The sequence below is a fragment of the Homarus americanus genome, unplaced genomic scaffold, assembly GCF_018991925.1.
Source record: "Homarus americanus isolate GMGI-L3 unplaced genomic scaffold, GMGI_Hamer_2.0 scaffold54443, whole genome shotgun sequence".
NCBI lineage: Eukaryota > Metazoa > Arthropoda > Malacostraca > Decapoda > Nephropidae > Homarus > Homarus americanus.
In genome coordinates this window covers 824,327-847,461 of record NW_024750852.1, presented here as the reverse complement: position 1 = coordinate 847,461, position 23,135 = coordinate 824,327, and the positions used below count along the sequence as shown (strand labels likewise).

General features: G+C 36.2%; 1 protein-coding gene across 1 annotated transcript in view; it reads left to right on the top strand.

The window, feature by feature from the left end:
* The window catches only part of LOC121854243 (insulin-degrading enzyme-like), a gene marked incomplete at its 5' end in the record, with an annotated part of 25,835 nt that extends 3,053 nt beyond the window's left edge, over positions 1–22,782 (top strand). Inside the window, 16 exon segments of the mRNA XM_042348773.1 lie at positions 960–1,082; positions 1,629–1,831; positions 2,481–2,681; positions 3,859–3,996; positions 6,032–6,135; positions 7,167–7,362; positions 8,469–8,581; positions 9,421–9,565; positions 9,959–10,069; positions 12,835–12,955; positions 16,323–16,526; positions 18,478–18,635; positions 19,002–19,136; positions 19,913–20,122; positions 20,434–20,583; positions 22,585–22,782. Coding sequence (XP_042204707.1) covers positions 960–1,082; positions 1,629–1,831; positions 2,481–2,681; positions 3,859–3,996; positions 6,032–6,135; positions 7,167–7,362; positions 8,469–8,581; positions 9,421–9,565; positions 9,959–10,069; positions 12,835–12,955; positions 16,323–16,526; positions 18,478–18,635; positions 19,002–19,136; positions 19,913–20,122; positions 20,434–20,583; positions 22,585–22,689 — 2,417 coding nt within the window.
* Between the last annotated feature and the right edge of the window lie 353 nt (positions 22,783–23,135).

Here is a 23,135-nt window from a genome sequence, read left to right as displayed (position 1 = left end):
ATCTGGGAAGATCTCAGCATATTTGGCCACCTGCATCACCTACTATGCCTCTGTATCACCTACCATACCTCTGTGTCACCTACCATACCTCTGTGTCACCTACCATACCTCTGTGTCACCTACCATACCTCTGTATCACCTACCATACCTCTGTGTCACCTACCATACCTCTGTATCACCTACCATACCTCTGTATCACCTACCATACCTCTGTGTCACCTACCATACCTCTGTATCACTTACCATACCTCTGTGTCATCTACCATACCTCTGTGTAACCTACCATACCTCTGTCACCTACCATACCTCTGTGTCACCTACCATACCTCTGTATCACCTACCATACCTCTGTGTCACCTACCATACCTATGGGGCCTCTTCTAGCATAAAATTGTATGAAACCATAAAAAATTGAAAATTCTTGAAATTTCAGCCACATTTTTTTAGTATAAGTTGAAAAAGTAGGAAAAATGTTTAGTAACATCTCGATTTCCATTCACAATTTCCTTGTATTATGGTGTTCAGTGATATGTACTATATACTAAAATAAAAAAAACAAAGCATGTAGAATATTGTGGTATAAGGAAAAATAATATAAAACAAACAATCATGGAATAATTAAAGGGCCAAGCAGTGCACCCTCCTCTTGCTCTAATGGCCAGAGCGACACTGGCTTCATGCTGGGCTGCCACGCACACGATGACCAAGACCGTCTCGGGGAAGGTGATAAGGCCCACACAAAGAAAATGACGTCTGAAATGGTGTCCAAAGTTCAGTCAGTTTCACTGAATAGTTTTGAGTTATTTGAAAATATAGCCCATTGGCGTCGCGAGGCTGAGCATAAGTTTTTTTGCCTTTTATGTTCGACGCCACAATGGCATCGTGCGAGGCTGGGAGGGTTAAGTATACTGTCTATTCTCTCAATAAACTATTGATTTGTAAATGTTCAAACCTTCCAGGTAACAAGGAGACGTTGGACACGATACCCAAGGAGGACGGTGTCAATGTTCGTGATGCCCTTCTGCAGTTTCATGCCAAATGGTATTCTTCTAACATAATGGCCTTAGCTGTCCTGGGGAAGGGTGAGTCATGAAGCTATCCTAGCTGTACAGTATGAACTACTTTAGGCTACAGTATAGGCATTTAAATCTGAGTAATACCGGCCTTTGTTTTTGTCACCTTGGCAGAAAACTTGTGTAATATTTTACTAATCACCAGGTGTTAACTTGCATGCACCCTCGGCAATATCTTGTCCAGTAACTGAATAATAATAATAATAATAATATTGTGCAGTATTTCTCCTCTTCTCTCTATATTGGTGCAGTAATTTATCTGCTGGCAACATTAAGTATGTGGCTCAGGGCCAACAGCTGCTAAATGCATGTATGTCAGGGTACACAGTATGAATATGAAGTAAATCTTCTGGGGGAGACATCAATGAAACTTGAACATTTTATTTTGAGCTGAGCAGTTTTTGTCAACAACTTTTTGAAATTCCTGTAGTATAGTGCAGTAATTGATCTCTAAAATAAATAATTAGTATTATACTTAATGTTGATTGTGCACATAATATGGGCAGACCATTGCTCTAGTAATGTTCATCAATATTTTCCTGTATGTATCAACAGAAAGCTTAGATGAGCTTGAAGCTATGGTGCTGGAGCTGTTCACTGGGGTGGAGAATAAGGCTGTGACTGTGCCTGAGTGGTTGACCCACCCATTTGGGCCTCAACAGTGCTGCAAGTTAGGTTACGTTGTGCCCGTCAAGGACATTCGTAACTTATACGTCACCTTTCCCATTCCTGATCTTCATCCTCACTACAAAACAGCAGTAAGTAAGGCTGGCCAGTGTCGATTAAAGAGTTACTGTTTGTGAAGGGGAACACCATCTTGTAAGGGCAGTTCAAGGGGTCAGATGCGTATAAACGGGGTCACGTACTATGTACAGTATATGCATACTCTGCGACCCTACTACAGTACTGTACAGTATACTGTATTGACTTTTTATTCATGTGCCTAAATGTCATAATCTGTGACATGTGATTTACAAACCTTGTGACTTGTATTAAGGTTTAAGGATATAGTATTGATCTTTTGGGATTGTTTTCACTACTGTAAAAAATTTGGGTAAGAATATTTTAAATATTTATGAGTTTTTAGAAATATAGTGACGAGAACTGTAGGAATTCATTTTTGTTGTAGTAGTACAGTACAGTAGTATACTGTAGTTGGAGTAAAGAGTCCAGTCTGATTTTTTTTCTCTCCCTCATGGCATGAAGGCAATTAAGAACCAGAGTATGCATATTGAGGAATTAGAAGTTTAAATAAGTTTTGGATTTTAAGCAAAGATTTGACATTTTCATTTTTGTGGTAATGATCTTGGCAACAAATCTGATATTTAATGAGATGGATATACAGGGGGTACTGTATTTCACTTTTACTCTACGGGAAGCTCATTAATCTAAAAATTTCCCCTGCAGCCTGGCCACTACCTAGGTCACCTCATTGGGCATGAGGGTCCAGGGTCACTACTGTCATACCTCAAAGGACGAGGCTGGGTCAACTCTCTGGTTGGAGGTCAAAAGTCAGGTGCTAAAGGCTTTGCCTTTTTTGTCGTAAATGTAGACTTGACAGAAGAAGGAATTGAACACGTTGAGGACATAGTTTCAGCTGTGTTTGAGGTATGTTTTTTTTTTCATAAATTGATATAAATAATGTTTATCAATTATTATTATTATTGCTCTCATTTTGGAACTCTTTTCTTAACACTGGTTCAGAGTAAGTGAAATCAATAGCAACAGTCATTTTTCATCCCTCTCATTCATTTTTTTTCTTCAAGTGTTGTTGCAAGTGTTGCCATTTTGTGTTCCACTTCCACAACAAGATCCAAAGATGTACAACTTGTTTATCAGTCATTTCACATACTGTAATCCAGCATCACACATCAGCCTCACTTCCACACTATGAACCACGCAGCACCATGTTCTCTGGTGACATATACTGTCATGTTCTGTTTACTAGATTATCACTTATTATTATTTCAGTACTGTATATTCAAACCACCAAAGCAAATCATGGTCTGCTCTCACTCTGACACTCCTTTCATTTCTACATCTCCTTATACTATTCAATAATTGTTTCTTATTCCTTACAGCTTATTCACAGTGTAAAGTTCTTCCAAATGCTTAATATATGTTGCTTCTAATCTGCTATTCACCTCCAGTATATCCACATCTTTGCATCCTATGATACAGTTCACTCCCTGTTACATTAATTAGTCACTCTCAACCATTTGTACATACCTTATCACTTTTCTTGTGTTCTCATTTACTGTTAGCTGTCTTCAGCCATACTGTATTGTGTAAAAAGAAAAGAACTAAAGGTCGATGTGACAAGAAATGACCCTAAATCATTCTGAATGGTGGCAGATACGATTCAAAACAACTTCATTAATACAAGTGGTAGTGTATTACATTTAATTGTACCTTTCCCATATCAATACAGTTTGAGTAAGTACATCTACATTACAACATCCTTACTTTATTTACACTCTTCAGGCACTTCACAGATCAGGTAAATATCCATAAGCTCTGTTGGAATGATTAAATCACCATTATATTAGAAATTTGTCTCATACATCCACTGTTTCCAAACAATCTTCATAATCATCTCATTCTTCCATTTATTAATATATTAGTGTCACTGTATCATAACCCATGGTTCTACTCTCCATTTTTTTTTTTTTTTTTTTAGGTTTGGCATATGTACTGTATAACCATGTTGATAAGGCAGATGACAGATAATAAGAATAATAAAATTGATGATATAATAATAGTAATCAGGATTTGTTTTCTACAGTACCTGAATCTGTTAAAAAAAGAAGGTCCACAGCAGTGGGTGTTTGACGAATGCCGAGATCTTAGCAGTATGACTTTTCGTTTTAAAGATAAGGAACGACCCCAATCATACACCTGTGGACTCTCAGAACAGTTACATGTAAGTACAGTAATGCTAAAGCAGTTTCTTAGAGAGGAATCTGTAATCGACCTGTTTGCCAGTGAAATGTACAGCATGCCCTTTAAATTCGCAGACCTCGATTATTCACGGATGACACCCTGGACGTACCCAAGAATGTCTAAGGGTAGTTTTAAAGTTTCTGGCATTTTTGCGGCCACGACAGGGTGCCATTCGTTTTGGAGACATTAATTTCCTTTACCTGTATTGTATATACAGTATACGTGTGTGTGTGTGTGTGTGGAGAGACACATACAAATAAATAATTATGGGAAATTCCTCTCACAAATATTCAGAAACAAATGTATTAAAAATGTTGAGTCTACCCTCAAGTCCACTCCGTCTATATTATTAACAAAGCACGGAGTGGACTTGAGGGTAGACCCAACCTTTTTAATACAGTGATCCCTCAGTTAACGAACACAATTCGTTCCACAGAGTTGTTCGTTAACCGAATCCATTGTTTCAATGGGATATTGGGTAATTGGTTCCAGCTCACAGAAAAGTACATACAAAGTAAAAAAAAATGTAGTAAAGTACACTTACTTTGAGGTGTGTATGTAGAAGGTTCCTGGTTGATGATGATGATGGGAATTAGAAGTGGGGGTGGAGAAGGGAGAAGAGAAGGAAGTGGGGATGGAGGAGAAATCACCTTTCGGGGGCCCCATGCTTGATGCAGTGGTTTCACCAATAAAATTTTAAGTTCACTAGGTGTAATTCAAGATTATTTTATTTAAATCAACTCTGCACTGCACTATATATTATCAATATGTTAACTAAATTCCAGAATGACCAATAATTTTAATGTAAAAATGCAAAAATATTCAGGACACCAACAAAATTGATGTTCACTCCACTGTCAACAAAGCCAAACTGACGCCTGGTAGCTGAGTCAAGCGGCTGATGGGCGCACAAAAAACTAGTTCCCTGTACTGCATATCATATCAATATGTTAACTCAATTTTAAAATGACTAATAATTTTCATATAAAAAATGCAAAAAATATTAAAGAGCACAACTTTCTTGATATTTACCCCACTGGAAACGAATGTAAACATAGAACAGATTACTGAATTGGCAGATTAGCCCATCAGCTGATGCTCACAACAAAACGTGTGTTTTGTAAGGATTTCGTTAATCGAAGTTTTGTTCGTTAACCGAATTGAAGATCCTTATGGGAGTTAATTCGTTAACCAAAATTTGGTTAATCGAACCGTTCGTTTACCGAGGGACCACTGTATATTTATTTCTGAAGTATTTGTGAGGATTTTCCCATTATTATTTATTTATATGTGTTTTGTGTGTGTGTGTGTCCAATGTACAATAATACAATACAGGTAAAATAAACAATTGTCCTAGGGCAAACACATAAAGGGAATATTCATTTCTTTGTACACACGTTAAAATGTAACCACCCCTCGGGTCAGCAAACGTTACTCGCGGATTTGGCGTTTCGTGGGCCATTTTGAGAACCTAACCCCAGCGAATTTGAAGGGCATGCTGTATAAGCTTGTTTAAACTTTTTAAATATGTAGCTTCAGTTGAAACAACTCTTGATGTGATTTTATATTATGTTAATTTTTTCCATGTGTTGATGGATTGGATTTGTTCAATCCTGGGGGAGGCACATGTTACATCTGCACCTCTTATTAATGAATATATGGTGGTGACTTGTAGCAACACTGTTGTAAGTAAGTTTTCACCAAGATAAGGAATATGTTTATATTAAAGAATGCTGCTGGTGAAACTTATCAATCCATGACGAATATTGTTTGTGGCAGATTTGATTTTTTGTCTATTCCTGGAAATCTTCTGTTACACTACAGGGTGGGTGATGGAAACAGGGAAATTAAGTGAAATGCTAGAACTGTATCTCAAAACCAATTCTATGCAAGTTAAAACTCAAAATCATATTTGCACTTCTTGAATGTCTAATTTCATATTAAATTGTTTTTGAAAGTGAATGCATTCTTGATAAGACAGAGAGAATATGTTCTATAACTGTTCATTGTTTCAGTATTATCCTCTAGATGAGGTTCTCTGTGGTGGCTACCTTCTCAGTGAATTCAAGCCAGACCTTATTGACATGGTTCTTGCTCATCTTAACCCGGGTAACATAAGGTTAGTCTTCAATAATTAACGGTTTTAAACTGTTTTGTGTTTTATTATTTGATTCCATCTGATTCTATTTTTTAAAAGTATTCATATTTAAGTTTGAATTTATGTTCAGGAAAAGATTAAGTATTTACATGTTTTTCTAATGCTATGGCAAGGTATTGACACCCACTGAATACTTTTTATTGTACTGAGGTGCAGTAAAATGGTACCTTTGATAAGTCCTCTATGTGTGTGAGAATTACAATGTCATTAGCAAGGCAATAAGCGAGAACAGACGATTGGGTCAGGCTGGCCAACTCGGTTCAAACTATGCATGCATAGTGTTAGGTCATTATGAGATTGTAACCTTAAATATTATTTACACCTACTGCCCTGGAAATTATTGACAGTAACAAGCTTGGTAAAAAAATCTGCTACAATGGGTTAATGTTTACCAAGCATGCCACTTGCAAAACCAAGTTGTCTTTGGAAATGTGTGAAAAGATACAGTGGTCGCTGTTGGGGCAGTATGATGACAAACTTTGTTTCATTACTTTATGTTATTAAAGATATTATATTTTTATGTACCTGCAATGCCATGATATGCAGTGTACAGAATTATGTTGTCAATCTTTGGAAGTCATGTATCATATATACTTATGTATAAACCAATGTGGATACCTTATTTAGTAAAAAAAAAATTCAAGAAACCTTAAAAGTACACTTTTTTTAATGGTTTGAACAACTGAATACAGTCAGTCGTCACTGCATGAAAGGGATGTGTTCTGCAGAAGTTATGTATAAAGCAAAAATTTGTTTAGTGAAGGCGACCCAACTCTTAACCTCCTTCATCCATCCCAGTCTCCACCTTCCCTTGGCCCACACACCTTCATTTTTCTTGTATTTTATCAACTCTTCACTTTGTATATGACCAAAGTATCTCTTTCTTTTCTTTTTTCCAAGGATATTTCTTGTGGGGATTTTCTTATTGTTTACTAACATCTTTGTTCATGTGCGAACAAGTATTTACAGGGGTATTCCGTAACATTTCACAGAATTGCTGTTGTAGGAAAAGCCCTGGCAGACAAGGTAACATGCACTGAAAAATGGTATGGAACATGCTACAAGATGGAAGACATTGATTCACACCTCCTGGAGCAGTGGAAGTCTACTGGTTGTAATGAGCATTTACGCTTACCCACAAAGAATGAATTTGTGCCTTCTAGTTTTGACTTCTTTAAAGATGTGCAGGTGAGTATTAGCTAATGTTTTAGTTCAGATGTCTGTTGGATAATGTTCTAGTGCTTCTGTAGGTTGGGTAATGTTCTGGTAGAGTACTACTGTTAATTGTTGGAAAATACTGTAGAATAGAATATGTGAATGTTGGGGAATGTTTGTGAGTATTTTAACAACACAATCTTTAAATATATAAAATACATTTTTTATGAGTAGAATTGCTGTAACTTTTTTGCTGTTTATAAGAGAGAACAAATTTAAACACAGAGCTCTGATAAGCAAACTTTTATGGCCTTGATATAAATTTGAAACTGCTTTTGGGTTGATCATCTTGCTTATAAGGAATACTTGTAAATACTTGTCTGAATCATCTACAGTAAGGTCCCACTTAATGAGTGATATTAATTTTTGAAAAGTGTTCGCTGGGTAAATTCTTGTTCAAGAGGACCCAATTTCCCATGGGATCCCATGTTAAAAGTAATGATGTGTATGAACCACCAAATTTCCAAACCAAAACCCTATGGTATAAATTTAGATGCACTCCAGCCCAAAGAATTTGACCCTAAAGTCTTAAGTTAACAAAATTGAGCATTATTTTAACATACTGTACTTACCAGAGCTGAAGATGAATGTTGCAGAGTTGACCTAGCATTGTTGGTTGAAGGTGTAGATGGTTAGCAGGTGTAGGGGACACGATGACAACAAACTTCACCAAGTTGTCTTGACTCTTTGGTTAGCCAGGCTGGGTTACCCTGCCACCAACTTTTACCTCTCACTTCAGAGTATAGAAAACAACTATACAAGGACACCCATGCCCAACTGGCCACTCGTGCAGTGAGAAAGAATGACCTGCCCCACTCCACAAATGATAATACAAGCTGCTTCATTTATAGTTTTGTTCATTAAATCAAATAGAAATTTGTTCGTTGAATTTTCATACCCTAAAACACTAAGTTCGTTAAACCAGATTCTCGTTTAGTGGGACCTTACTGTGTAGAAGATGTGTTTTAGGATTGATTAATTCCTATAATTTCATATTTGCATTTATTTTGGTAATTCTTTCCAGTCTTTACTTTCTCTTCATTGAGTATTTGACCATTAATGTGTTGCACTATTTTCAGGAAATCAATAGTGTACCAGAGATGATCAGTGAGACTCCCCTGGCTAGAGTTTGGTATAAGCAAGATGATGAATTTAAACTTCCCAAGGCTGTCATCTACACAGAGCTTTTCAGGTGAGCAACAGGAGCTTGTGTTAAGGCAGGTAAATCAATAAAGGGAGCACATTCTTGGGGCTGCGTGTTGGAGGAGAAATGGAAGGAATATACTGTTGATATTCACAGTACTTGAAGTTCATGATGGGAAATAGTACAGTACCCAGTTTGAACTTTGAAATGTGAATTGATTTTGAAGTAAAGATGTTGCAAGAGAAAGTAGATAGATTATGATGTGAAGTGACAAGAAGCTCGTGTTTTGGCAGCGTAGTAAAGGATACAGATAGATTTTTGTTTTACACTTAATTTAGAATATGAGTGGAATAGAGTGATGATTGTGTCCATCTGTATAAATTATTTTCATATAGGAACTTGAGAGAGGCTTTGCAGATTAAAATGAATGTCTGGGTTTAGTTTGAAAATTAGTTTTATAATCTTTATTTACCATAGTTATGGTCCCTGACTACCTTTGAAACTTCCTGGCGGTAAACATCATCTTCATTAATTGTCGTGTTGTTGAGTTTAAACAAATTAATTTATCATTGATATACTTATCTCTATATGCAGTAGTTCTATTCTTTGAAGAATATAGCATCATCTCTGTGCAGACAAAATTTAAATGTCTTTCTATCTTAGTTTCATTTTCTCTTTTTTTATTCTTATATATCCTTGTCCAGTATATATTTTTAAGTTTTCTTCACTTTTATCCATTATCATTATTTATCTTTTCTTTACCATTAAATTAAAGAATACTCTTATGGTACATCTAGCTTCATTCTCTTTTTGTTCACATCACCATAATATGTCAGTTAATCCTTTTCCGGGTGCACTGCTTCTGATAATTATGCTCTATCTTTCAGTCCCTTGGCATACTTAGACCCACACCACACTAACCTGCTGCACATGTTTGCCCAACTGTTTCGTGACGCCCTCACCGAGTACACTTATGCTGCTGAATTGGCTGGGCTGACATACTCTCTCTCTAATACAAAATATGGTCTCACTGTAAGTTGTTGTCTTGTGTGTCACATAAATGAGGTAGTTTTGCTGGTATTTGTTGTGGATGGGTTATTAGGTTGTCTGTCTGGACCCTGATATCTCATTTCAGTCAATCTTAAATTGGTTCCTCCCTACAAACAGAGAAAAGGAAATAGCAAGACTTTAAGCAGTCTTTTGATTACTACTCAGTTCATAAAACCACTACAACATGAAGGTAAATAGTGACTGGGTTATACTTTTTTTTTTTTAATATAAACTCGCTTGTGAATTTGACAATTCAAGTAAACTTTGTGTAAATTGTTTGATTTTCTTTGGGTGTATACAGTATATGTGTATTTGCCAACTATTATGACCATCATTTTGAAAGATATATAGTACAATACGTATTGTGTTTTACAGCTGAGTATTAAAGGTTACAACGACAAGCAACACGTTCTTCTGGAGAAGATTATGGAGCGCATGACAACCTTCACTGTCGACCCCAAGCGCTTTGAGATTCTTAAAGATGCTGTAAGTTGTTTATTTAGACATTTCTGGGTTTTAACAAGTTGTTTAAAATACAGTAGATGTAATGAGGGAGCTACATAGATTTGTAAATTCCAAAATTATGTTTTAATTAGACATTTTCTGGCTTGTGCCCATTACCTCGGCAGCTCTTATAAGGGAAGTTGTGGCCTCAAACCCCCCATGCTGTCAGTTATAGATAATCTGTAAAGCCATTTTTGCTAAACAAGTCACTCTTCCCTTTCATCACACCCTAAGACAGGTTAAGTATAACAGAGTTTATTAGAACTGTGTCTATCCTATCATCACATTGTATGCCAAAGTTAGGCTCTTCCATCTTTGTTTTCCTAGTCAATCTGTAATTTTAAAATTACATTCCTTGTTCATTATCAGCTTTGGCCTACTTTGGATATTCATGGTACTGGAAAGCCTTTTGTCTCAAGAGGACAACTGTTACCTGTTGGGGCTGGAGAGTAAAGGGTGATCCCTTTACTTAAATTTGTTAGCAGGTAAACCCTGGCTAAAATAACGGGCAATTATCTAATGAAATTAAACTCTCCAGTATGTATCCTGCATATAAGAGCCTCCTGACTAAGGACTTCTGCCAGAAAATAGAATTTGGGGATTAATTCCCATTTGAGATGTCATGCACAGTATTCTGTACAACACTATTGTAAGCAGCCACATTAATTCAGTACAAGAAATGAACATCTGCTAGCTGAGTGTAACTTTGAGGGATAGCTTACACGGTGGTAATTAAGCACAGTAAAACTTAAAAAACAGCTTAATGGATACCAGTTAAGTTGACATTTTAAAATATGGTGTAGATAATCATGTGTTTTGAGATTAACTAAAACAGGTAGATTTTTGGGGTTAAAGGATAGTACAGTATAAAGTTTACATTTTCTGGGCTCAGATGACAAACACAATTTCTAATGAGCAAACTAAAATGAATAAGAGTGTTTGTATAACTGAAGGTAGTAGTAGTGTTGTAATCTTTTAGGGCATGAAACAGAAAAATAGGTTGCATAAATGTTAACCTGAGATTGAGAAGTATAGGTTATAAGGACATGAGGAATGATCTACAATTAAAGTAGGTGTTTAAGAGACATTTGAAGGCAGCATTTGACATAATAGGTTCACAAAGGTACAGTACTAAATTAGGATGAAATTGGTAAGTGTTTAACCCTTAGGCCCCGGGTGACGTTCCAGAACGTCCGACTGGCGCGCCCCGGGTGTCGTTCCAGAACGTCCGCCTATTTTCCCGCCTTTTTTTTTTTTTTTTTGAAATGTTGATTTTTTTCTCAATTTAACCCTGCGTGGGGGGTACTGCCAGCAGCACCCTAACCCGGGGCTTAAAGTGTTACTTCAAATACAGTATTTCTTTCTTTTCTTTCTTCATACTATGTAGCCCATGATTTATTTATAAAAAATTGCAGTCAGTTATTCTAAATTTTTAGAAAAAAAAATCATCTTTATGATGTACCCTAACATCCTTTAAAAAGTTACTTGGGTATGTGTTCAGAAAAACCTATGGGATTGGAACCCAGAGAGCTCCAAACAAAGACAGCTTGGGCTAATACAAAGATCAACCTACTTTTTGTGACAACCATAGCCCATAAAGGGAGTATAGAAACCCAAGGATAACAGGTCATAAAGTTACATTACCAATGCACAATCCAATACAGGGGTATTTACTTGACAGACAGATCATTGAATGGGCTTACAGAACCAGCATCACCTTGGTCACCTTCCTCATCTAGACAAGACGCGTGTCTTTTTGCTGTACCACAACTTAGAAAAAAAAGTTTCTGGCCTTAATTTTGTGCACTAAGACAGGCTTTTGGCTGGGTTACCTAGTTCTTATGGGATGTGGCAGAGTGGATCCAGTGGTTGGCTTAATGGTTTGACCCTGGGGCACTCACAGTCCACCTAGTTAGGGAAACAATTTACACAGATGGATTTTGAAGGTATTGGTTTTACTTAGCTTAGTTTAGGTTTGTAGTTAGATCTGGTTCAGATCTAGGCAAGGAGCTTCATGGATTTCATGGTTGATATTGTCTTCTTTCAACCTGCACTGTTTGGCTCCTGGACTCGCAAGGATATCTGTTCTGAAAGCCATGTTATGCTCCTAACTCAGAGACTCAAACCTTAGGTTATAGGCTAGATAGGAGTTCTCCCAATGCCAAGAACAGGATTAGAGCTCTGTAGTAAAGGGAAGTTTGTGAAATGAAAGTTGCTGTTGGACTGCATATCACACAGCACTTGGAAATTCTCTCCACGTCCTTCCTTTCTATAACTGGTTTCTGATACACAACTCACTCTAGATGGGCGTTTGGTTATAAAGGAAGGCTTAATCCTGAAAGACTATTTTATATCCAAACCAAGAATGAGCATCTGGAGTCCCACTTACTTCCATGGGACTTCCTTATTAGTTGGTTGGAAGTGAGGTTGGTTTTGCAGGGCTGCTCCATGACTTTTAATACCCCATTTTACTGGTCATAGTTGTCACAGGAAGAGTCGCTGATCTAATTTAATTTCAGCTGCCTTCCAGGATCAGTTGTAAAATCAGATTTTGGGATCAGGCCTTCATTTTTCTCTGTCTTTCTCTATTTTACATGGTTACCTAATACTGTATGGCCATGTGATTCCAGCATTGGAAATTAATTTTTCATTTTATGCCCTTTAAAACTATAAAAGCAAAAGCATGTATAAATTACCTTCATAGTGGAAAAAATAAATCTTATGTTACCGTTTCTTCTTGCCATCAGTACGTACGTGCCCTGCGTAACTTTAACGCAGATCAGCCACATCAGCATGTTGTGTATTATACATCACTGTTGTTGTCTGAACATGGCTGGACCAAAGAGGAGTTACTACAAGCCACTAACGGTGAGAGATGACACCTTGCTATCATGCATCATAAACCTACATGTGCTTGACAGTCTCAAAAAGAAATTTTGGTAATTAGTAATAATATCCCTTGTAAAGATCATAGCTTGTCTCACATAGATGTTTAGATTTGTACAGTAATATATTATCTGAGAGTAGCATCTCTTAGTACAGTATTCATTTATAATGATTAATAATGCCATCTCTTACTCTGTTGTGGACAGTGGTTTTCAATGCTACTCAGTATTACTCTACTAGACATTCATATGTTTTCACTGATGAACACGAGGAAAAGCATTTTTTTATTAATTTTTTCTACCAACATTTGATATACTGTAGTTTAATAATGGCCATCTTCCCTCACCTATATAGAACTGAGACTTTCATGTTATGGTGTGTCCCATCATTGTGTGAGTCTGTATTTTGTGTTTATTGCTGGTTTACTGTAAGATGACTTGTACACAACCACAACAAATCATCTCCAATATTGCAATTCTATTTTCTGGTCGGTGCCACCTTACCGACAGATTCCCTCCCTATCAATCTCTTCACTCCTAAGTTTTTCCCACATTCTGATCATGTTCCTTTTTTTAAACATATTGTATTTTTCTGTGTTCCTCTAACAATTATTTGATCTTTCTCCATACAGTATCTGTTCCATTCTCTTTGACACTTCAGATATAATAATACCCCGCTTTACGCGGTTCTTGTTTACACTTTTCTACATTTATGCGGTACCCTGAACCGGAATTCCCACTTTACGCGGTGCATCTACTCATATACGCGGGTGAAGTATAATTTTTTTATTTAGCTCATAAAATTCAAACAAATTACCCGGCCAGAATATAATTTACATTGCTGGAATTCTTACAATATGATGATCATTTTGAATATAAACATCATAGATTTTGCATTAGACATACAAATTTTAGATCTAATGTAAGAATTTTGTTTACTCAGAGAAAATATGTTATCTTTTGTGCAAAATATATGACGTGTATATTCAAAATATTCCTGGTCTTGCAAGGAATCCAGCAATGTCAATTATATTATCCTAACTTTAGTCTGAGGTATTATTTATTACTAAAAATGTAAATATACTGTTTTAACCCAAACATTTCTCTGGTAGGGAGGGAAGGTGGGGGTGGGGGGTAGGGAGGGAGGGACCCAGCGAGCGGGGGAGCCGGGGGTGGGGTATTTTGATTGACAGATAATGTCTGGGTGAAGTATATTTTTTTATTTACTGAAGACATTTGTTTTAGCTCATAAAATTCATACAAATTACCTGGCCAGAATATAATTTACATTGCTGGAATTCTTACAATATGATGATCATTTTGAATATAAACATCATAGATTTTGCATTAGACATACAAATTTTAGATCTAATGTAAGAATTTTGTTTACACAGAGCAAATATGTTAGCCTTTGTGCAAAATATATGACGTGTATATTCAAAATATTCCTGGTCTTGCAAGGAATCCAGGAATGTCAATTATATTATCCTAACTTTAGTTTGAGGTATTATTTATTACTAAACCTTAAAATCTAGTGTTTTCACTCAAACATTTCTCAGAGGGGGAGGAGCCAGCAAGCGTGGGAAGAGGGGGGGGGGGAGTTGAGTCCATTATTTGAATGGACATTAACCTGGTGACTGTATTTCTCTTAAATATTAATTGTGTGTGCATACCATCATAAAATTAAGATATTTTTACTACAACATAGGTATTGTGTCGGAAAAAGTGGAGTTTGGGAGTCGGCCCAGTCTCTATTTCAATTAATCCCATATGTTCTGTTATTCCATTTACACGTTTCTCGTTTTACGCGACCTCCGCGGGTTCAATTGACCGCGTAAAGCGTAAATCGGGGTATTACTGTACAGTCTTTATGATTTTATTTCCCTCTTTACCTCAAAGCCTCATCAGCACTCCATCTTTTGCTATATATTGCCCAAGACTTTCATTGTATTGTACTGTCATCATCAGGCCTAATATATGTATTCCTTTGTAGTTTTGCCTTTCCCTGTCTACCCATTTTATCATTTCAAACATGCATTTAAAACCGTAAACCATTTAAAATGTCAACACATACAGTCAGGGCCAGTCTTGAAGGTGGGGGCTAAGGATATCCCAAGCCAGCTTTAGGTTCACCTGCTGGATATACTGTGTGTAAATTATTCCAGTCCATTAAAGGAAGCGTAAATAATATTTGGCTAAACAACTCGAGTGGCAAATGTAACATGATTAGGTTCTATCATAGAAAAGAAAAGTTATCAGAAAATCATCTCCTTGGCTCCCACTTACCCTAAAGAAAAGGCTAATTTGGAATCAGTGTTTCTAGATTTGTGTTTCAGTGGCATGCTATAGAGTAGATGATCCTTTATCACACCTAGAGCCTTATAGTTTCCTATTACATATTTTAATGGTTAATACTTTTAGCAAGGTCCTTACTTTTCAAACCTCTGAACTCATCTTCAATTCTTTCATTATTACTATTTGTTAGGATGTATCTGTTGATATCTTGTAAGGCCTTCAATGTTTTGTGAAGAAATACAAGAATGTTAAATTGATCCTTAAACACTTTGCTTGTTGACCGAACTCACTCCCTCAGGTGCACATATCACATCCTGAAACTTTTCTTAGCTTATAGTACTTTAAATGGAACCAGAAGCAAGCAACAGAGAAACTACAATGAGTATGGTATGAATGAGGTTCACCACTCTTAGGTATAAAGTTAGTAGAAAGTAAATTTAGGGAGAAAGGGAAAGAAAATTTGGAAAGCAAGGGAGTCAGAAGAAGATAGGATCACAAGAACCAAATTACAGTTTATGAAAAACAGTGCAGATGATGGGGACATTGTGCACCACTAGAGAGCTACAGTGAAACCGATGAGTGAAACCTCCATTTAGATTCTATAATTAGTCCTCAATATTCATCCATCTCCCCTTTACTCGTCATTTCACAAACTCGTCAGTGCGGGAACATTTTGCCTTTATTCGTCATTCATGTCTCACATATTCATCAGCTGAACTACACTGTACTTGTCACGGTGTATACACATGATGTAAGTCTGTATATGCAAGTATTGATACAACAGAAAACATTTGAATGGTTCTTCTATACATGTAGGCAGAGAAGATTTTTTCATCTAGATTATTATTACTGTATTATTTTTTTTTTCTAATCCAATTCCGTGGAATCACTTGAGTTTTGGTAATATTTCTTCACTGTTCGGGTCTTTTAATACCTCTTTACTTTGTACATTACAAACTTTAGTTTCACTACTGTACTACAGTTGTATTAATTATTTGTAGAATCATCTTCATGCATAATGTACTTAGTTTTTTGGCATACTGTTTATTCTACAGAGATGACAGTCGAGAGTCTGGAGGCATTTATTCCTCGATTTTTGTCTGCACTTCATATTGAGATGCTGGTTCATGGAAACATGTTGAAAGAATCTGCATTAACACTGGCCTCCACCATCCAAGACAAGCTGACAACCTCTTGTCAGACCCGGGCACTCCTGCCTTCACAGCTCACGAGACAAAGGGAATACCAGCTCAGGGATGGCAAGTATGCATGTTTAATGTGGAATCTGCCTGATTTGTATCAAAATTTATTGGAAAATTTGGTGCAAAATCTCATACTTAATGATGCTGTACCTTTAAAATGCTATGATTTTTCTTTCTGGATATTTTTATTATTTTATTTTTTTATTATTATATCTTTTCTGAAGCTGTAAATTGTACTGAATTTTATTCAGTATACTTTATACCTCATTTAAACAAAAGGTACCAATATATAATTTTATAAACAGTTAGTCACCATATTAATCATTTGTATCACAGATAGCGGGAAATTTTGGAGCATCTACTGAACAGTTCTATACGAAAGTAGTGATATTCCATGAGTGGATCAATTGACTTTTACATGTTTTTCTCCTCTCTCTTTTATAAACCCCATCCCACAGCAATGTAGGATAGGTAAGTCAAGAGCAGCTCAGACTCCCCCATCTAAAGGAGGGTTAGGATTTGTATAGTCATTTTAAGTTTATATACCGGTAATTATAAAGGAAGTAGATATTTAGCCAGGGGTTAAAAAAAAGAGCAAAACTTGAGTGAGAGTTTTCTTTGGTTAACATTAAAGTTTACCTAACACTTAGGCAAGTTAAAGTTCTTCTTTTGAAATACAGTATGTGTTACACTGTCACTTGACTGACAACTTTTTTTTACACTTACACACACATTATCTATCTATATAGTATATATTTAGTTTCAGCATTGTCATTGCCCTTTTACATGTCCATCCATCTGTTGATATGCTTACTTAATAACCATACCAAGCATACTGGGTGAACTCGGATTACAGTACCTTAGTTTACAATACAATGGTTCCTCGGTTAACGAACACAATTCGTTCCACAGAGTCGTTCATTAACCGAAAATTTTGTTAACCAAATCCATTATTTCAATGGGATATTGGGTAATTGGTTCCAGCTCACAGAAAAGTACATACAAAGTATAAACAAAATGCAGTAAAGTACACTTACTTTGAGGTGTGTATGTAGAATGTTACTGGTTGATGATGATGATGATGATGGGAATTAGAAGTGGGGGGTGGAGGAGGAGAAGGGAGAAGAGAAGGAAGTGGGGATGGAGGAGAAATTGCCTTTCTTTAAACCCATGCTTGATGCAGTAATTTCACCAATAAAATTTTAAGTTCACTAGCTGTAATTACAGATAATTTTATTTAAATCAACACTGCACTACGCTATATATTATCAATATGTTAACTAAATTTCAGAATGACCAATAATTTTAATGTAAAAACTTAAAAATACTCTGTATTCAAGAGAGCAACAAACATGATGTTTCCTCCACTGTAAACAAAGTTAAACTGTTGCTTTGGCGGGTGAGTCAAGCGGCTGATGGGCGCACAAAAAACTGGTTCCCTGTACTGCATATCATATCAATATGTTAACTAAATTTTAAAATGAATAATAATTTTAATATAAAAAATGCTAAAACATTAAAGAGCACAACATTCTTGATATTAACTCCACTGGAAACGAATGTAAACATAGAACCGATTACTGTAGTGGCGGACAAGCTGATCAGCTGATGCTCACAACAAAACGTGTTTTTCGTAAGGATTTCATTAATCAAAGTTTTGTTCGTTAACCGAATTGAAGGTCCTTATGGGAACTAATTTGTTAACTGAATTTCGTTAATCGAACCGTTCGTTAACCGAGGAACCACTGTACTGTATAACATTAATCTCCCATCAAAATTTTTTGAGTGGTGACCATAGGAGTCCTTCCAGTAGCTTCATGACACTTTTAGTCCTGTGTTGTCATTTCTAGATATGGAATATTCTAGTGCTGTGCATTAGTGCTGTAACACATTTATACTTTAAATTATATATTGTTGTAGGCTGACAGATTCAAGTTTATGCCGAGTTTGTTTATCATCTTTGTCAGTGTTATGATGACTTTCCTTTTAACATTCAGTAATTTTTCAGGGTGCAGCTTGGTGTACTTAGCTGACAATAATGTTCATCGTAGCTCCTCGGTTGAAACCTACTTTCAATGTGGGTTGCAAAGCACCCACCATAACATGTTGCTGGAGCTCCTTTGTCAGATTTTTGCTGAACCAGCCTTTGATGAACTAAGAACAAAGGTACAAAGATTGTTAAATTATTCTCTCTTCCCTCTACCATATTAATCAACTTATTAAATTTTGTGTAAGATCAGAATTAGATATTTAAACATGATAAAACGAACATAGTTCAATTACAGAAGTTTTTAAACTTTTGAATTTAATGATCAATTGATCTTAGGAGTTGGCACAGTGTTTTATGTACTTGCATCAAAACTTGGGACCTTAACACACCCTTTTACTGAGGACAATAACCTCCTCACTGAGAAATTAACTAAATTAATGCAGATTTAATCTTAAATAAAGTTTTTAAAAACTTAACTACCTCTCATTTCTTATACTGTATTGGTTAAATTATAAAGCTAATTCAGTATGTATATTTCACAGGAACAACTTGGATACATTGTGTGGTGTGGGATCCGTCGAGCAAATGGTACACAGGGTCTAAGAGTCATAGTGCAGGGAGATCGTCACCCACAGTATCTAGATTCCAGAGTAGAAGCTTTCCTACACAAAATGGGAGTAAGTATCAATTTTTTTATCTAATCTTCAATTAATGCAGTGGCCAGAAATGAACAAATATACACAAATTCACATACCCATTTCCTGTTTATTTATTCTTATGAATGTAAATGTGTTCTACTATGATGCTCACCATCCATAACAAGGCTTTAAATCTGGTTTACCCATGTCTCGTCCCACAAGCCAGCATCACCAACCAAAAACATGACCTTCCCCAAAAATCACTTGATGCTATGCTTTCAACACACACAAACACACTGTTGCTTTCTGAATATTTAAACCCTTCACAACCACATCCTTTCATCTGCTTGATTGTGCTCTCTGCTTCCCACCATCCACCTCTGAATTATCCACTCATTTGACCTGTATTTCCTCTCTGCTCGACACTTCTTTCACTTCCACATGTCCTATTTATTTCTGTATGTCTTATTCTGTGCATCCTATACCTCAATAACGAGATATAGTTATTGAAATTAATAAGCATACTGGTAGCACAAAAAAAAATCACTCACAAATCAAAGCATAGGATCGCCTCACTCTTAATTGTGACATTTTATTTTAAGAAAATTCACAGACCATTTCATTGCAAATTAACCCTTGGCTTCTGTATATCAAATAAGAGAAAAAAAAGTTATTTGACCAAGGCAAAACTTGTCTACTGTAAATTGGTGAAAGTAAAATGAGTTCCTACCCACACCATATGGACTGCTATACAAGTACTGTTTGCATTGTTTTACACAAATTTAAAGAAAACTATAAAATTCATTTTCTTATAGGAAAATCTTGAGAAGTTATCAGAAGAGGATTTTTTGCGTCATCGTGAAGCCCTGGCAAGCCGTCGTCTCGAACGTCCAAAGAAATTATCTCATCTCACTGCCAATTGGTGGGTGGAGATAACATCCAACCAGTACCACTTTGACCGAGATGCCTGTGAAGTGGCACACCTAAAGACTCTCACCAAGCAGGATGTGATAGATTTTTACAAGGTTAATAATATCCATGAAATCATTGTGCTAAGTAATCCCACATTCAATGATATACTGTAATTATTTTAAGGAAAATTCTGGTACATAACCTAAGTGATACTTGTTTTCTCTCTACACATACTACAGTATGTATTACAAATTTGACTCCATCTATTTATTTTTATATACCTTTCTCATCACAGTATTGTCAAAGCATTAAAATCATTTTATGCGAGCTTGTATACATTATAAGTAATCAATTAGGTTTTTCCTAATTTTTTTTCCCATTTAATGTTAATTTCTTGAGTTATAATAATTCTATTCACCAACAGCTCTGTATTGGAAGCACAGCAATTCAGCGCAAAAAGATGTCAGTGCAGGTAGTGTCCACTGCCACTGGAGGAGCAGGAGACCTGGAAGCTTCTCAGCCAAACACAACCCAGCCTGATGATGGCCTCTCCCGTCCACCCCCACTCAGAGAGGTAAATTTGATAACTTGTTCCATCCATTCTTCTCCATTTGTAGTACAGGTGTTGACCATTATACGATGGATCTAAATACAGTCACTCAGTTTAACAGTGTTAAAATATTCACACCTTTTACCGCTTTGTGATGGCTACGATCAGTTTTACAATGGTTGTTACCTGAATGCTTCTCCTACATTTTCACTGCTATGAAAAAGTGAAGTGCAATAACTCCTACCTCAGCCTGGTAGGGAGAGCGCTAGAGGGATGTAGCCGACTCCTGGGGGCGCACAATATATATTTTTGTTGGGACTCAAATTCATATACAGTAAGCCTTCGTAACATGAAAAATATGTGGTAATTTAAGAAATTCATAAAAGTGAATTTTCATATCTAGAGCATTCGTATAGCAAGGGATATCTGTACAGTAGGCTCGCCACTTTCATGCCTAATTTACAACGTAATTTTTGCTGCTAAAGTGGTGAGTGATGTGTTCGTGTTAAATGATCAGTTGGTACCTGTCCTGCCATTTCATCACCTCAATAACCCCCTATAACCACCCCTAAAAATTAAAACCACTTATTCAGACACACTCATATATCAAGTACAGGTGATATACAGTACTGTACAGTATAGTACCAACCTTAACACAATCAATGAACAGCTTGATGTGACTGTCTTATGTGATCCGAAGCAGGGTGCTATCATTACTGGCCCCTCTGCTCCTCTCTCCCCTACTCTCCCCCTGCACCCCTACCAGCTGCTGCATCTCGCAACTCATCCCCGTCGCCTTCAAAGTTTAAGTCTTCATGCTGTAACACCTCATCCAATGTCCCGTCATCTGCCTCATCCACATTCATGTCTCACAAGGCAGCTGCTGGTTCTCACCTTAGAAAGCTTATGATAAAAGATTGATGGCGGGCACTCACTTGAGTATTGTAGATGACTTTTTGTGGTCTGTTACGCAGTTCAGATGAGGAAAAACTGGTTTGAGTGTCAGGGCCAAGATGCGCACAGTCATATTTGGGCTTATCCGACACAAAAGTGGTGAGCAACTCCGCAAAAAAGAATGACTGGGGTTTTTGCACCCCACTGCGAAACCAGTGAATCACAAAAGTAGATACAACAAAAGTGGTGACCCTACTGTATATTCATAAAAAAAATCTGTAATTAATTTATATTTTTTACATCATATTGTTTAACATTACTTTATTTATAGGTCTTTGCAATATTTGTTATAAATGGGATATTATTGTTGTTCAGAGTTATGTTTTAGCCTAACCTAACCTATGGAATTAACACTGTTTTGACTTACGAACAGGGTCCAGAAACGTAACCTCTTAATAACTCATGAGACTCCCTGTATATATTTCCTGTTATAACTTACTCTAGCCTCTAGAGATCCATCTCCTCTAACACTTATCAATGCATCATCACATGATTTGTTGCCATACTCGAAGCAGTGTACTCTTGTTTGACATCAATTAATGCATTTTTTCCGTTCCCTTTTCATTATATAATTTCATCCTAATAATTTTACTTGGGACTTCTCCAGGTAAAATTGTTCAAATTTTTATAAAAATTCTGTGTTCCCATATTTAAAATCATATTCCATCCAACTACATCCTTTCAGTCTTGACAATTACTGTATCACAGGAGTTATCCCACACCACCATATATCATACCCCTCATCACCCACGCTTTTACAAACTCACAATATCTACTTATTTTGCATCTTTTCATGATAAAACTGTTCGTTATAGGAATATTCGTAGTAGAATCCATTCGTTATAGCCCATGAGATTGAAATTGTGAAATTAGTCATTCATGAACACTTCAAAATCCTGGAATTATTTACACAATTGAAGTTTATGAGAGAAATAGCTTGGTATTATTGTAAGAAGTCAGGCCATTGCATGGTACCAGCCACAATACATTCATTTATGGTAGATAATAGATTTTTTTAAGCAAAATGATTTAATATGTTCTTACTTTAGTAATAAGTTTTCTTCATTGCAGACGGATTTGATAATGGACATTCCAGAATTCAAGCAAGGTCTGGCATTGTACCCTCTAATGAGACCCTTCATGCCCATCTCTAAGACCTCTAAGTCCAAACTGTAATGTTGCCAGTGCAAACATTTTTATCATAATAAATTTTGTTGATCTTGTCAACATAAATTGTAATAGTGTGTCATAAATATATTGAAAAATAAATCTTTCTTTTAATTCCTATGAGACTTGGTCAGTGGTTAACATGGTTGCATTTAATAACTACAGACTTGATATTCACTTTTGTCTGCAGTACAGTACTTCAAAGCTATAAGTTGTAGGATTTTATTTGTTAATTGGAACTACAGTACAGTACTTCCATCCTTACAATATGGAAGAACTACCATTTTCCTTTATGAACTGCTGCTCATCTAGTAAATATCCTACACAAATACCTTTTCATCCACTGTTGTGAAAGATCTTATAAGAAAAATAAATGGTAACAGTTGCATAGGTTAAGGCATTAAATAAAAGTGTTATTAATACAAGAAAAGAATAAACATATAGTATTACTAGTT